Source organism: Aythya ferina (genome assembly GCF_964211825.1).
Source record: "Aythya ferina genome assembly, chromosome: 12".
NCBI lineage: Eukaryota > Metazoa > Chordata > Aves > Anseriformes > Anatidae > Aythya > Aythya ferina.
Genome location: NC_140308.1, coordinates 11,856,580 through 11,871,920, shown reverse-complemented (window position 1 = coordinate 11,871,920; position 15,341 = coordinate 11,856,580). Strand labels below are relative to the sequence as shown.

The window sequence follows — 15,341 nt, the reverse complement described above, 5'->3', positions numbered from 1 at the left end:
GACCACTGCCCATGGTAGCTGCCAGGCATACTCACTTAGTGTGCACACAGAAGAGTTTTATCAGCACGCCTGCCGCTGACTCAACAGCCCCTGCTCCCTGAGCACCTTCTGAAAATAAGACAAAAAGTAAAACATGAAGTTGGACAGAAACAACAAACTACTATAAAAGCCATCAGAGCAGAGGCCACAGCAGAGAACCAGCACAACACAGCTTCATCACTTCCCCACTTCAGAGGTAAATTCACCCTGTTAAGTGTATCCTGCACTCTTTTTACTTTCCAAAGTGAGAGCAATCAAATTCCCTCTAATCAAATCAAATAAGCCCCATGGAAGGCAAGAGTATACTTCACAAGGCAGAGTGGGGGAAGCTGAGGTCTGAAACTACCTGTTGACATGATTGGTTGGCTATATTTTAACAGACACACTAGCTTATATCATACAGAAGTTCACACTAGAGCATGACCCATCCTTCCTGGCTTGAATAACTGTAGCCTTGCAAAAACCTCCCATTAGATAGCACTGAAAACATTCAGCCACGATCTGTATCACTCTCACTGCTACGAAAGAAAGAGTCCAATTAGAAAGGAAAACTCCCCCAAAAGAGACTAAATTAAGCATTCCTATGCAAATTACCCTAATCATCTAAACACCAATCAGGGACATGAAGCTTCATTCACTTCTGCTCCTGACTTGCTAAACATATCAGTCATTTTTCTTTCTGTGTTTCAGAGCAGTATGCTTCTAGTATCAACAACATGAATTAACTCTTAATTATGTAGAACAGGCATATCACAGGGCTGTTCTGATAGTCCAGGAATCTTTCTAACATGCTAATATGCTGATGTTTTTCAAAGCATCTTTAAAAATTTTAATAACAACATTTTAATAACAAAAAGGTAGGTGGTCAGGAACAAGGTAACAGCAAAGAGATGCAGCAATCAAGGAATGCTTGCATGGGACAACTCTCCACGGACTTGGTCCCTTGTAACCCACCCCACCGTGCTATTCTGAAGTGCTCTAGCTGCTCAGATGCATTTCCTAGAGAGTAAAAGAATCACAGAATGGCTTGGGTTGGAAGGGACCTTAAAGATCATGCTGTCCACTAGATCAGGTTGCCCAGAAGAACCAACAAGCCTCTCACGAGAAAGCCAGAATCAGTTAAGAAAGACAACCTGATCAGACAGCAGCCAAATGCTCTTTGTCACCTACCTACACTCAAGTTGTCATTTTCCTCTTCTGCTGGGAGCACTTCAGTGTGCCTTAACCGGCAGCGGCTCACTGCCTGGATGCCAAAGCTCAGGACTGGGTGGGTGAGGAGGAACTCTGAGATGGAGCTGAAGTAAGCTTTGCCTTCCTCTTGGTTCTGCATCAGCTCCATCACATACAAGACCTGGAACAATCAGAAATGGTAAGTCACAGGGCTTTCAGAGCACAGCATTAGGACCTGAAAAAGATTTGAAAGCACAGGAGAAACACAAGGAATAAGGTCTGAGACATTTCAATCTGAAAGAGGACATCCCAGGGAACCACACTGCTATGTGAGTTAGTGTTGATCAGGAACTCAGTCCTGCTGTGCCAGACATAGGTTCCTTCAAATAAGTTTACTTTGGAGTGAGAAATAATCCTTAAGGCTCCTCAGGATTAATCAGCTGAATTGTCACCATCTGTCATTTTATACTGAAATAGCCGAGGCCAACCTCTGTGCATTTTTAGTTATTAACATGCAAAGCCTAGATATAGGCAGCAGAACCAGTCACAAAAAATGTTTCTTTTTCTGTCACTGATACCCACACAGCCAGCAAAAAATGAGCCACCTACTTTTCTCTGCACATCACTCAGTATCAGATACTCAGCGGAGAGGTCCAGGCAGACTTTCAGGCTGGGAAGAACACTCATGGAGCTGAAGATGTCAGGAGAAAAGCTAGATCCACAAACAAGATGGGAGGAGGTACAGAAAGTAAGTTATATTAGCACAACCACAACAATTCCTTTGAATTAGTCAAAATGCACCTTAATGAGTTTACAGCACAATCACCACCCACTAAAACAAAAGGAAAATTGCCAGAAATCAGTGCTGACATCACAAGACCAGCAAAGGAGATCACAGAATAGAATCGAGTTATGGATTCTGAACGTTTATATGAAAAGTGACAGTTTGTCATTACCTAACATATGCCACAGTTATAGGAGGGTAAGAGCCAACGCTACAGATTTAAGAGCAAAAATCCACCAAGCCAAAATAGGCTTTGGACTTCTGCAGTATGGAACAGAAAAAGCAGCACTCAGCTGTACGCCACGTTCTTCTCATTTTAAGATGCCAATTCAGAAGGGGCTCTACATGTGCGTGTGATCATAGATGCCACAATCTACCAGCAAAAAAGTAAAATCAAAGAACAGTGCAAGCTGAGTGAAAGGATGGACTACGATATAATTTGAACTTCTGGACCTATATGGCTCAGCAAATAAGCCTCATAGAACTAACTGCTTAAGCTCTGTTGACATAGTGGCTTCTCAATATTTAAATCAGAAAGAGTAATAGTAGGAAGAGATCCTAGATTGGTATCTAGTATTTTTACAGAAGAAATCACTCAGTGAGTGCAATTTGGAATTCCTCTGCTAGTGCTACAGCTATACGTATGCTTTACAGACCAAACTGAAGATGATAGGTCTTGGTAACATGAATGAGAGTGCGTAAAAGGATCAGCCTCCCCTGCCTTACAGAAGTCCAACCTGACAGTCTACCACAGCCCTGATATCTTCCAACAAACATCTAAGATCAGCAAAGGATGAGGTTCTAACTCAGGCTGGAGTAGACTCCACTGGAGATTAAGGTCACCTCTGCAAAGTAAGGATAGCTGGAAGTTGAGAGCTTTGTTACAATTTCTCAAAGAAAATCCAACCCTCCAGGGGAGTGAGCATATAAACACCTACCAGACAGTCTGCAGACACGTCCAAGACACAGTGCACCACATCTTCAGTTCTCTGTTCTGATCTGCTCCTGTGATGAGAAATCTCCAGAAAGGAACCCTGTAGACACAACAGAATTGGTCTTAATGAGCAACCACCTGTTCCATCAGGACATTTCACAGAAAAGTTCCTCACAAGCACGTCACAGCAAAGTTCCCAGAAAATCTTTGTTTGCAAGGCAGATTAGAAACCAGTATAGCTCTTGTAGATCTCAAGAACTATATGACCATACCTGATTGAAGAAAGAATTAAAAAACCAGCTACTCAGCTACTTTTTATATCAACTACAGTAGACATTTGAAAGACAAAAGGCCTTGCTTTTTGGCCAGGAAAAATTGACCGTATCACAAACCCAAGAGGACCCATCAACTTGGAACTGTCACTACTTTCATGGAACTGACACTAGAATTAAGGTAACTTTAGGCTGTGCTCCAGAGCACTCCATCACTAGACTTAACTACACTTACTACATCTTACTACAAAGATGACAAGACTTGCTCCTGCCACAAAGCAAAATTTTTTACAAGTACAATGCAATTACAAGGAACTCTCCAAAGGCAGAGTTCAAAGGCACTACCTAATTCTGATATGCAAAATACAGGATTGGGGCCTTACTCTGGGTCTTGTTTTTTATGGTTGTCACAGAAGAGCAGGCAGGAAAGAGGCCTACCATCATGTGGTTTCCACTCATGAAGACACCTAGGAAAGAATCAGAGAAAACATCAAGTGTGCATGGAGTGGTAAATGAGGAAGCTAAAAAGTGGGATCTGACCACGTTTTCCCTTGTCCAAAGAGAGCACACCACACTGCCATAGACAGTGACCAAAAAATAAAGTCATGTCCTGCTCTATGGTATGGTATCTTAACAAACACACAATACGTAACAGATTTCAACATTGTGATGAACAGCTCAGAGCAGCTTTCTGCTTTGCAAATGAGAATGACTTTTTTGCAAGAGAGAATAACTGGCCGACTTTCACTAAAACCTCCGCAAAGCACAAAATGCACGTTTTCAGACACAGCTCTTTGCTTTTTTCCTAAGTTCACCAAACTGTGAGCACATGTGATATTCAGTGATAAAACAGAACTCTTCACTAACAGGTTACTTTACATTCACCCTGCATTTTTATAGCATCCTGAGAATAACCACTGCAGGTGATCCTGTAACAAAACAATTATCAGAGAAAATGCAGCTGAGCTCCACAGCACAGTAAGATCCTTCATTTTTTAATTCTCAAGTTACCTTGGCTCATCTTGCACCTCAATATAGATCTGCCAGAATTTGACAAAGCCATCATGACTTGCTGTGGCCAACACAGTTCCATCTGGAGAAAGCGCTCCCTCGCTCAGGTACTAAACCAAGGAGGAAAAAAAGACACAGAAAAGTAATTTTATAGCTCTTCAAGGAGAGAGAATACTCTTTTCACATAGGAGTTTGATTAACAAGCAGATAAAACATCGGCTTGTTCACAAGATCACAGTGATTTCTAACATATGTCTCACTAGACAACTTAAAACTTCCGAGAAAAACTGACAAGGACTTTTTTCTTGTAATAATAATCACTAACAATCCAAATAGCAAATTTAAGTGCAATAGATTATGCTGCTACTGTTCCCACCATTACTCATGTTATAAATAGAACTCACTTGGGATTTTCTGGTTTCTCACGAGCATTAAGTACTTTGTTTTATCTAGGTGATACAATTACTTTGTCATTATCCTGTTTAAGAAATTGATCCTTTTCAGTTGTTTTTTATATTCAGAATATCACCTTCTGAATGCTCAGCTTCAGGCCTTGTTCACTGTACTGACAGATATAACTATAATTATTAGGGGATTCATAGAAAAATAACAACGGGCTTAGTTTTCCCTTTCTCATCCAACAATGAACAACAGTGTTAGGTGTTCCATTTACCAGAATACATAACAACATAGTTCAAATACAGACCAGGCTGTCAAACAGGCTCTTGGAAATAGAGGTGTTTGTCCTGGTTTCAGCTAGGATAGAGTTACTTTTCCTCCTACTAGCTGGCAGGGTGCTATGTTTTGGATTAGGATGAGAAGTGTTGTAACACACTGATGTTTTTTAATTGTTGCAGAGCAGTGCTTACGTTAAGCCAAGGACTTCTCAGCTTCTCGCTCTGTCCTGCTAGCAGGCAGGCTGGGGGTGAAGCAGGAGCTGGGAGGGGACAGACCCAGGACAGCTGACCCAAACTGGCCAAAGGGGTATTCCATCCCATCTGGGGGTCATGCTGAACAATTTATAGGGGTGGCTGGCTGGAGTAGGTGGCGGCTGCTCGGAGTTAGGCTGGGCATCGGTCAGCGGGTGGGGAGCAACTGCATTGTGCATCACTTGTTTGTACACATTTTAGTAGTAGATTTTAGACAGATTAGTAGATTAGACAGATTTTCCTGTCTTAATAAACTGTCTTTATCTCAACCCACAGGCTTCACTTTCCCGTTTCTCTCCCCCATCCCAGAGAGGGAGGGTGAGTGAAAGGCAGTGGGGTGCTGAGCTGCCAGCCGGGTTAAACCACACCAGTGTTTCAAGAACCATACTCAAAGCAAATGCCTACAAACCCACTCTGGCTCTTGAAAAAAAAGGTTACTTACCACTAACTCATGCACATAGCCAGTAGCAGGCTGTGGGTGATAGGCTGGATTGGTAAGAACCTATTTTTTTTTTTTTTTAAACAGCAAAATGTCCTAAGAACTCCAGCTCCTGACACATTAAAACCCAAAGAGAACCTAAATGATGTGCAGTGATCACCTTTGCGACAGTAGTAAAGAAAATGAAATAGATTCATACCGTGCTGTGGCCTTTTACTACGATGAAGCCTTCTTTGATGTTAGGCACTTCCACGGGCCAGGAGCTGTTGTTCGTTCGGATAATGTCCAAATCCCATACCTCTGCCTGGAAAACAAATGTGCATACACATAGGCTTGTTTCCACAGGCATTGGTCTGACCCAGTTGAGAATTTCACATTTTTACCTGACATATCAGCCCAATGGCAACTATGTGACACAAACCTTCCTTTCCCCACCTGATTTGGCCATTAGATGCTTTCCTGGCACCCAGCTGTACATAAGTACTGCTGGTCAAGGCATCGTTGCTGCTCACCAGCCCCTCCCCTGGCTACTGGCCAAGCCTGAATAAATGAATGATGCCTCTGGCCCTCCACATTGTTGCTAGTGGTCCTCACTATTTGGTGGTGAGTAAAAGTTCTCATTTTCCTTCCTCCCAAGCCCCTGAGAAAGATCAGCACAACCTCTCCTCAGGTGAGAGGAATCCTCAATCTCATTACTGAAGGATCCCTGGCATGGACTAAGCAGAAGCCTTGACATCTCTAACCGTATGGACTCTTTATTAGATTCTCTCCCTCTAATGGTAATAAGGGTCAGTCTTTCAAAAGCAACATTTCCTTACCCTGTCCTCATGCAGCAATGCCAACGTTTGACTTCCCTCTTCACCATTCTCTTCATTATCATCTGGGATGAAAGGACACCAGATGATTCTCCGAGAGGTGTTCAGTGGGGTATTGTCAGGCCGCTTGATGTTCACCAAGATCTCCTCTCTGATCACCACAGTTAAGAAACAAAATTTTCTGGCTGTAACTGATATTCAGCAATAACCTATTTAGGTTTGCTCCTCTGGTAAATACTATTAAACCTCAATTTTTTTTTGGCTTACTGATATTCAAAAAGAAATTAGGTACAAGTACTCTGCTAAAAGTAAAAGGCAGGCAACTTTTCTTCTCAGTTGAAAAGTAAAAGTAAGAAGTTAATAGTTCTCATAATTTTTTCTTGCAGACTGCAGACAGGAAAGCGATAAGCACAACGGGAGCAAATGCTGAACGTGCAGTCCATACAACTGCTGATGGACAGATTAAATGATTTCAGCTAGCATTGCAACAACACAGAAAGACAGAAAACCTACCATATTACCCCAGGCTGAGTGCTCTGGTCCATCCATACAAATCAGTTCTTAAACAACTACAACTTTGCTCCAGTTGCTATTGGAATGATTGTATACAATTAAAATTCAGAAGCCATAGCTTAACACACCACATCCCACAGACTGATGTGCTTCCCAAAAGCACTGAAAAGACACTCCTAGCATTTAAAAGAAAATTATTTGGGGCAATGAATCAAGCAGTAAAATACCACCAAAAGAACTAGAGTGACAGGTTTGGAAGGAAGTTACTGAGTGAGAGGATAGTATTGCATCTTCTTCCTCAGAAAAGTAACTGAGGTAAAGAGCTAGAACCAGAGAAATATGGGTAAAATACTTTGTCACATGGCTGAGCTGACACTGTCCATGTTTAAGGCCAGCAAGTACAGACACTAAAATCCTTCTGGACTACTTTTGCGGGGACCAGAAACTACTTTTTACTAGACCAGAGCACAGAGATGTCACCCCTACAATTTCAAGTTACAGCTTCAAGTGCAGAACACAGGCACAGGCTGATCAAACACTCATCTGATACTCTCTAGGATGTGCAGAACTATTGAATTCCCTCCTGCAAGCTGCTGTTCTGACAAGGCTATGAAAGAGGTTGCAATTCTGAGGTTGCATTCACATGTAACCCCTATAAAAACATTGATGCGAGGCTTGCTTCGACAAGATACTGGATTTTGTCTTTATCCATGGACAGGCGCCAGACAAAAAGGTTGCCAGCCTCATCCAGGCACGCCAGCTGGTTGGAGTTGAGATGAGCAAAAGCCAGGTCTGCCACGCCACCTGTGAATCCCTTCAGCAAGGTCCTCTCAGCAGTGCTGATGCTCAACACTCGCACCATGGCGGAGCCATTACTGGCAGCTGCAGAAAAGACAGAAGGAAGAAGTCACCATTTATTTATCTGGGCGGTTTCCCTGCAGGGCTGCCTTTGTCCCCCAGATGTTAACTTGTCATTTCCAGCATCCATTCTGCCATCAACTGGCAGCACAATGAAAAACAGAAAACCTATACCAGTAGACATCCCCTCTAATAAGCCCTTTCAAGACCCAGTATATGTGCAAAAACATTCACCAAATTTTTCAGCTTTGGTTCACAAAGGAAATACTGTAACAAAAGGGATTTTGCCTGCCTTGTAAGGGGCAGCTTAATTCCCAAGATCTTCTGTAGTGTTTCTTGAGTACCACAAGTTCTAAGATGCTCTGCTTAGAATGTAGCCAATCTCACGATTCTCATGAAAGACGCTTTCACTGAACAAAATACCTAAATCTTTATCCCAAAATGATTATGAAGCTACCAAACCTCCAAGATTCACCTTCTTTGACAACAAATTAATTTTAATGACAATTCCATTTTCAGTAACTGGACAAAAGGAGTCACTGAGAGGCAGGTAGCTCAAATACATCTCCAGTAAGGAGACGTAAAAAGCACAATCATTCACCTGGGAAAAAGCACCACTTTTTGGCTTGCGTGGCTGTAAAGAATGTGATTCACTGCATGCATATTCTAACCAAAGTTTTCAGCTTTTCCATTTCAGACAAATATCAGACAAATATGCAGACAGTCTTATGGAAACCATATTGTTTCTGCTTCTAACTGCCTAAGGCAGCCCTGGCAGATCACTCAGCTTTCCATACTTTTACCACACCCAAGTTTTCATACTTCAAAACAAATAAAAAATAAAAAAAAAAGAGGCAAGGCATCCTAAAAACACCTACTCTAGGATAACCTCAGCTAAGAAAAATGCAGAAGTGGAGTAGTGGCTTTCATAAAAGGCCGGAGAAACTGATGGGTGCTAGAACTGAGAAGAAAGGAAAGAGACAAGGGAGTCCCAAACACTGTGTGGGAGCAGAGACATTGCAGATGGGTAAGTGCTCGTTTGTTTCATATATTTTGTGAAACAATCTTTCCTTGTGTTGTCCTGCTTTTCTCTCCTTTCCTACTACAAAGCATACTGCATCCACACTGCTCTTTGCCTCCTCTAAATTTAGCCTTAAACTCAACTCTAAATTTATGCAAGCAAATCCACCACAAACATCTATCTGCTCAAATTACCATGGGGCTGCTTCTGTGCTTAGCGACAAAGAAGCTTGTTTGCTACAGAATTATTTCATTACACAAATAATTACACAAATCAACAGAAATCACATCCAAGACGAGCAGGTACCTCACCTCTAAGGGCATAAGCCAGGTAAGAGTTTGAAACAGCTATCAGATTGCCGTAATAGTATTTCTGCTCCCAGTCATATCTAGCAACAGGCTGTATTTTCACCTGCTCAAGAGAAAGGAAAAAAAAAATTGTGAGAAATGTCAGGAATAAACTTTTTCCTGGAACAAACTTGCCAAATATATGATTTCCTCTAGGAAAGGTCTGTAATGCTTAACCTTGAGCTCTTTGTGTTGTATTTTCTCTTTCTTCTTTGAGGAGAGGGGGAGTGAGAGAGCGGTTGTGGTGGAGCTCAGCTGCCCACCCAAGTAAAACCACCACACAGGGATAACACGGTACAGTATTCATTTATGATCTGAGCTCCCTCCATTCATTGCATTTCAAGGAGCAAAATGATACAATATGGAATATTAGATTATTCCTGAGAATTAGAAGGTAACTTGGCCATGCTCTGCAATAACAATCAATTACAAGATTCTGCCTCAATTCTTTTCTCCTTGCTAAGCTCTCTGCCAAACTTCCACCCAACTACAAGCTTCTACAACACAGGAAAGAAGATAGTCATTTCTGTTTAAAATATTCAAGTGCTGAGCTGATGTAACTAAAAAGAATAGACAGAACTGTGCTTTCTCATGTTCCTTACCTTGTTACTTCCTCTGGCCTTACTTGTGATGCTGGAATCACTGCTGGCCACTATCTCCACATCTTTTGCCAATATTACTGTGCAAGTGGAGCTGTCATCACCAGAAAGGCAGCTTTTAAGTAAAAAACAAAGAAGAAAAGATGAGACAGGACTCCAAAGGAAGACGACAGAGGTCAGGTATTTGTTGTTCATGTTGCTAACAGCAACACAGAAGGAATATCTGTGCATCTAGGAGGTTTGAGCTTATTTTACTTTCAATTTTACTTTCAGTTAAGAGTCTCCCTTCCCAGTATACCACAGGTTTGAGAGAGCCAAACACCTCGTTTATTGAGCTTAAAAACCTTCACTCTTCTTACAGCCCCTTAGCCTATTTGACTTGAGCACAGACCTAAATTTGGTTAAAGTAGCCTTAAAGTTGCTTACTATCCAACACCGTAAGGTGCAAAGAGACCAAAGCCAACCAGCTGAACCTCATCAACAGAGCATGTCGCTCATGGTTCTCAAAAAATTGCCTCTCAAAACTACAGAGAAAACCCAAATAAAAGGTATTCACAGGAGCTTGATGTTAAGAGTTAGTACACGAAGCCAATGATTATGCTAATTAGACTGATGTATGATAGCGGTTCTGGGTTTGGAATTACTCCCGTGACAAAGAACAAGCCCAAACTATTCTACATGCACATGTTCTCCTGCATATAGCAGGAAAAACAGTAAAACCTGGTGTGCTGTCCCAAACACACCAGTGCACACACACAACTCAGCAGAGATGGGAAGACATCTAGCTGAGGTGCAGCTGTTCTAAGTCACAGGGGGAGAAATACTCTGACAAGTGCAAAACTGGTGTAAGTTACCTCTCGGGTAACTTGGGTCCCTGCAGGAGTCTAGCTGGAATTCTACAAGAGAATGCTGAGTTTCAGCCCCAGCCCTGCTAACACACCTCCATCCTGACTTGCAGTGTCTGTTGTGTGTCCAGCCCTGCACTCCTTCTCCCTAAACAGCTCTGTTGATATTATTCCTCAGCTCCTGAACAGCAAGGATGTCAGGCTGCGTGCCTCAGCATCCCAAACACCACAAAAGCTCGGACCAGCAGCTCTGACTCACAACCGTCAGCTGAACTCCACGTAAAACTTACCATCAGATCCCCAGCATGCTCGTCCAGGCCCAGCAGAACCAATTTTTAACCATTTTCTATTCACTCCCAGCCTTTTTTGAACAACACTTACATGACTTGCTTCTCCTGTAAGGCTCCCAGAGAAACGTTGCGATGCACCGGTTTCGCCAAGGAAGGTCCATCGCCGGCCACGATGGGATCAGGCACCAGCAGTCCGTTCAGGTCTCCATTGTAGGAATTTGATGGTCTCTGGTTCTCGTTTACTGAACCTAGGAAATAGCATTACCAACCATGCACAGTATCCGTTAAAAGAAATAGTGCTGTGTAAAACACGCTACCTTCAGATATATCAGGTTCTACTGATCTATAAGGGAGAATATGTTGAATTGGTTGGAAAAAGTGTTCTTCTCTAAAAAGGACGCGTAAGACCTCCCACGTAAGAAACCTGTATCACATACAAGAGTGAAGTCATAGGTCTGGTCTCACACAAGCACTTGCAGCAGACCAGAAAGACCAGTGAAAGAAGAGGGAAGTTGGGTTCAAGGAGCAAATATTCTAGGATCAGAACTAAGGTGATAATTTAGATTTCCTGTATCTCAGTCAGGTTCAGGGCCAAAGGGTTCTTGAGGTGTCATTTCTAACCCTCGTGCCTGAAGAGATCTCTGAAGTTCATCAAGCACGTACAGTGGTCAGCCACAGCACTTGGGGTTGGTTGGAAATAACACACTTGTTACTTTCCAAAACTGGCTTCTAAGACCTGACCTCAAAAGCCAGGTGTTCTGCTAACCCAGCTATGAAGCTGCGCAGCTGTGCCTCTGGGATTCCCACAACTCTCACTCGGTTTACTCCTCACACGGGAAGTCTGCAGCACTCAAGTTTTGTGCAAAGCAACCATTTGCTCTGATTTTCAGCTGTGCCTTCACGTATTTGGCCAAGAACAAGTTGCCTGGTGGCCTCCACGCCTTCTGAAGGCTTCCAGAAGGGGACAGACTTAGCAGAGGGGTGCAGGAGACTCTTCCCTCTACTATTAGCAAGGGAATAGCCAACAGTCCCCACTGGAGACCAAACCCCCTCCACCTTCACTTACACTTCAGCGCACACAAGTCAGAGCCACCTGTCTCAACAACCTCCTTGCTTGAAATTTTCACTGGTTTTAAAATCCGCAATTCTGCGCACCGTTGCCAGGAAACTGCTGCAAGCTCTTGTGAAATGGCTGCTCCCAGGACCAGGAGCGCCGCTGTTACTGGCACACATAACAGACCTCTGCAACATCTCCTCTGAAAGCAAGGCAAGCTTTCTATGACCAACCAGATTTAATTGCTTTCATGCATCAGGATGAGTGCTGCTGTCTGCAGAAGCAACCACAACTCAGGTACCCACCTGGAGCACCCCTCAGTTTACCTGCGCTGCACGAAGGGAACAGCAGCTACACTCACACAGCACGGGGAAACTTCAGGTCACCGAATGACATCTTGTGGCCACCCAACCCACCTGTGCCATGCTTGCTGTTGCAGCATTTGGGCTGTGCCCACCACTGCTACAGCGTGTGGTGGGCGCTGGTCCAGCCACAGCAGCTTCCACCTGCTGCAATTTATTCTTTGGGACCAAAAGCGGGACAGTAATCACACAGAAAAAGCACCCAGGCTGACAAAGTGAGACGACACATTGTTTCCTCTATGTGCAGCAAGAGGAACGGCTCACGTAAGTATCTCTGCTCTTCTGTGGACAGTAACAACAGCTCCATGGGAAAGGGAAGAAGAAAACACTCCACAGAGGCTGATGGAAACATCCCACAGCGGGACACTGAAGTGCAGGAATGTGCTCAGCCCATCTTAGTCTTGGAGGGAAGCAAGCGAGCAAAGGTGTGGCCTGCACAGTCCTGAAGAGGAGGGAAGAGGCTCAGCGTTTAGCAAGTACATGAACAAAACCCAGTGTTAACGAGACTAGCACTGGCTTCAAAGAGAAACAATACCAGTTACGTTCATCACCTCTCTATAAGGCAGGAAAGAAGGAACAGAGTCAGGATACAGAATGCTTCCTGCTCCCACCAGCACCTTCACCAGGAGATGTTCCTTTACACCGAGCAGAGCACAGCCCTGATACATGGCACACGAGCAGTAGGCACAGGTAGCACTCCTTCCCCCTTGCTGCAAGCACAACATCAGAAAAGGGCCGTGGCTGCCAAAGCAGCAAACGATGCACACCGAAATCCAGAGAAACCCACGTCAGGAGAATGTGTGGGGATCATGGATGGTGTTTGCACGATCACCAAATCCCCAAAATCTACAGAAGTGTTATGAGAGTTGCAAACTTTTTAGGGCAGGGAGTGATTCTTGTTATCTGCTGGGGCAGCACCCAGGATAACAAAACGCTGCTCAAGGCCACCTGCAGCCGGTCTGGCAGCACCTTCCTAGGGCTGACAGCCGTGGAGAACAGCTACACTGCTCTCTGCACGACGGGAAAACCTGCCACAGGGGGAGCAACAGAAACTGGAACTAGAGAGGACTTTGACCGCAGAAACTTTCCACTAGACAAGGCATGATTCATGGAGCTGCTTCTATTCTCTTTCAGGATCCTTGAAAGCTTCCCTTTCTTCTGACACGCTAATAGGATGTTCTGAGGCTTTCAGCTGGCAAACACGTCTTCTCGCTTTTTACTTTATTTTGTCCTGTTCTTTCAAGTCTACACACTACTTACCGCCTGGGCAGTGCTTCCTGCTAAGAACTGGTTGGTTACAGACCAATTTACTGCCTGCATGCTCCTTTTCCTCTCAGCTGCTTTCTTATGCACTAGAGCTGACAGAGACGGAGAATGAGATGCAGGGGACAGGAGTGAATATGAAAGAAGAAGCATGGCAAGAAGTAAGGCATCCTCAGTAAATAACCCCTTTGCTTCTACCAGCAAGAAAAGCTGCTCCAGGGGAAACTCAAGCTTCTTTTCCCTCGTGGTGACAACTCCAACTGCCTCCCCCCAGCACCCAGTCCCCCACAGCTCTGCGCCCAACCTCTCACCCCTGGGGCCGGGCAAAGCCAGCACAGGGGGCAGCTGCTGGGGAGCTAGCACAGCGGCACGGACAGCCTGGCTGCTGCCTCTGAGGACACCTGAAAGCCACGTTTCCTTAGCAGGAGCACAGCGTGGGCACCAGTGCCCCCAGACCCTTCGCTTCTGGGCAGAAGACCCATGAGTTAAGCCTGGGTTTGCCTGAAGGGCTGCACCAGGCAGCGATTTTTTGGCTGGCCCGACTTCCAGCAGCACGCAGCCCACTGAAGGCGAGGCGGAGAGGCACAGGGAAGAGAAGAAACCCCATAAACGCCTCACGAAGCTGCCAGCTCGGGGCTCGGCCACCACACAAAGACACGGCTGAGGGGAGCGACCGCGGGCAGCCCGGGCACCCGGGGGGGGCGTTGAGGAGCCCGCAGGGAGGCTCCGGGGGGGAACCGGGCAGCAGGAGCCGGGCCAGGAGGCCCCAGAGGAGCGGCGCTGCCCGGCGGGCGGTGCCCGGAGCTCCCCGCGGGGCTCCCCGGAGGGGGCCGCGGCCTCTCCCGGAGGCGGCGGCGGCCTCAGGCGGCCGGGCCCGGCCCTCACCTCCCGGCCGGTCCAGCTTGAGGATGTCCCGCAGGTGCTGGGTCGCGTCCTCGATGTCGATGCTGTTGGAGGAGGCCATGGGGCCCGCACCGACACCGCCACAGCCGCGCTGCCCCGGCCCGCACCGCCCCCGCTTCCGCCTCCGGTCCTCGCCGCCAGGGCTCCGGTTGGAAAGCGCGGCCCGGCCGCCGCGTTCCGGGCGGGGCCGCAGCGCCTCAGCCCCGGCCTGGGCGCTGTGCTCAGCCCCCCACAGCCACGTCTCCCCTCAGGGATATCTCCCCACAGCCCCATCTCCCCCCAGCCCCACGGTCGGAGCCACCCCGGGCCCTCCCCTCGCTTCCAGCAAGCTCAGTGTGCCCTCCAAGTGAATATCCTTGAGGGGAGCTTCCAGCACAATTTCCCCTATGCTGTGGTAAAGGACAACGCTGCTGGGTTTGAAACAGCAGCAAGGCAGCGCAGGGGTGTAAAAACATGCCACAGACCCAAAAGGGGTCTGACCCTAACGTCAGCTTTGCAGAAAGGCTCCTCCACGGGAAACAGCAGAGCTGCCTGAGCGCCCAGCTGCCTGGGATGCAGCTGGGGAGCACAGCCCCAAGCTCTGCCGAGAGGTGTAAGGAATCACAGAATTTCTAGGTTGGAAGAGACCTCAGGATCATCGAGTCCAACCTCTTACCTAACACTAACAGTCCTCCACTAAACCATATCCCTAAGCTCTACATCTAAACGTCTTTTAAAGACCTCCAGGGATGGTGACTCCACCACTCCCCTGTGCCAGCTTCCATCTCCTTGGAAAGCCTGAGCTCAGCCAGGCAGTGAAGTCCTCGAAAAACTGGGTCAAATGGCTTAGTCAGGACTGGAGGTAAAGCGTATGTGACTCTGCTCACATGCCACCTCGTGCTGGAAAGAGTAAA

At 45.9% G+C, this 15,341-nt stretch overlaps 1 protein-coding gene across 2 annotated transcripts in view; it reads right to left on the bottom strand.

Annotated features, from left to right (window-relative positions):
* The window catches only part of EDC4 (enhancer of mRNA decapping 4), a 32,024-nt gene extending 17,462 nt beyond the window's left edge, over positions 1 to 14,562 (bottom strand). For both annotated transcript variants that reach the window (XM_084533641.1, XM_084533642.1), the window contains exons 1-13: positions 14,431 to 14,562; positions 10,958 to 11,114; positions 9,735 to 9,846; positions 9,097 to 9,196; positions 7,599 to 7,788; positions 6,397 to 6,544; positions 5,778 to 5,882; positions 4,211 to 4,320; positions 3,583 to 3,666; positions 2,932 to 3,027; positions 1,819 to 1,921; positions 1,210 to 1,390; positions 36 to 108 (exon numbers count right to left, since the gene is read on the bottom strand). In XM_084533641.1, the coding sequence (XP_084389767.1) occupies positions 36 to 108; positions 1,210 to 1,390; positions 1,819 to 1,921; positions 2,932 to 3,027; positions 3,583 to 3,666; positions 4,211 to 4,320; positions 5,778 to 5,882; positions 6,397 to 6,544; positions 7,599 to 7,788; positions 9,097 to 9,196; positions 9,735 to 9,846; positions 10,958 to 11,114; positions 14,431 to 14,509 (1,538 nt within the window). In that variant the 5' untranslated portion in view covers positions 14,510 to 14,562. The remainder of the gene's footprint in view (positions 1 to 35; positions 109 to 1,209; positions 1,391 to 1,818; positions 1,922 to 2,931; positions 3,028 to 3,582; positions 3,667 to 4,210; positions 4,321 to 5,777; positions 5,883 to 6,396; positions 6,545 to 7,598; positions 7,789 to 9,096; positions 9,197 to 9,734; positions 9,847 to 10,957; positions 11,115 to 14,430) is intronic.
* Between the last annotated feature and the right edge of the window lie 779 nt (positions 14,563 to 15,341).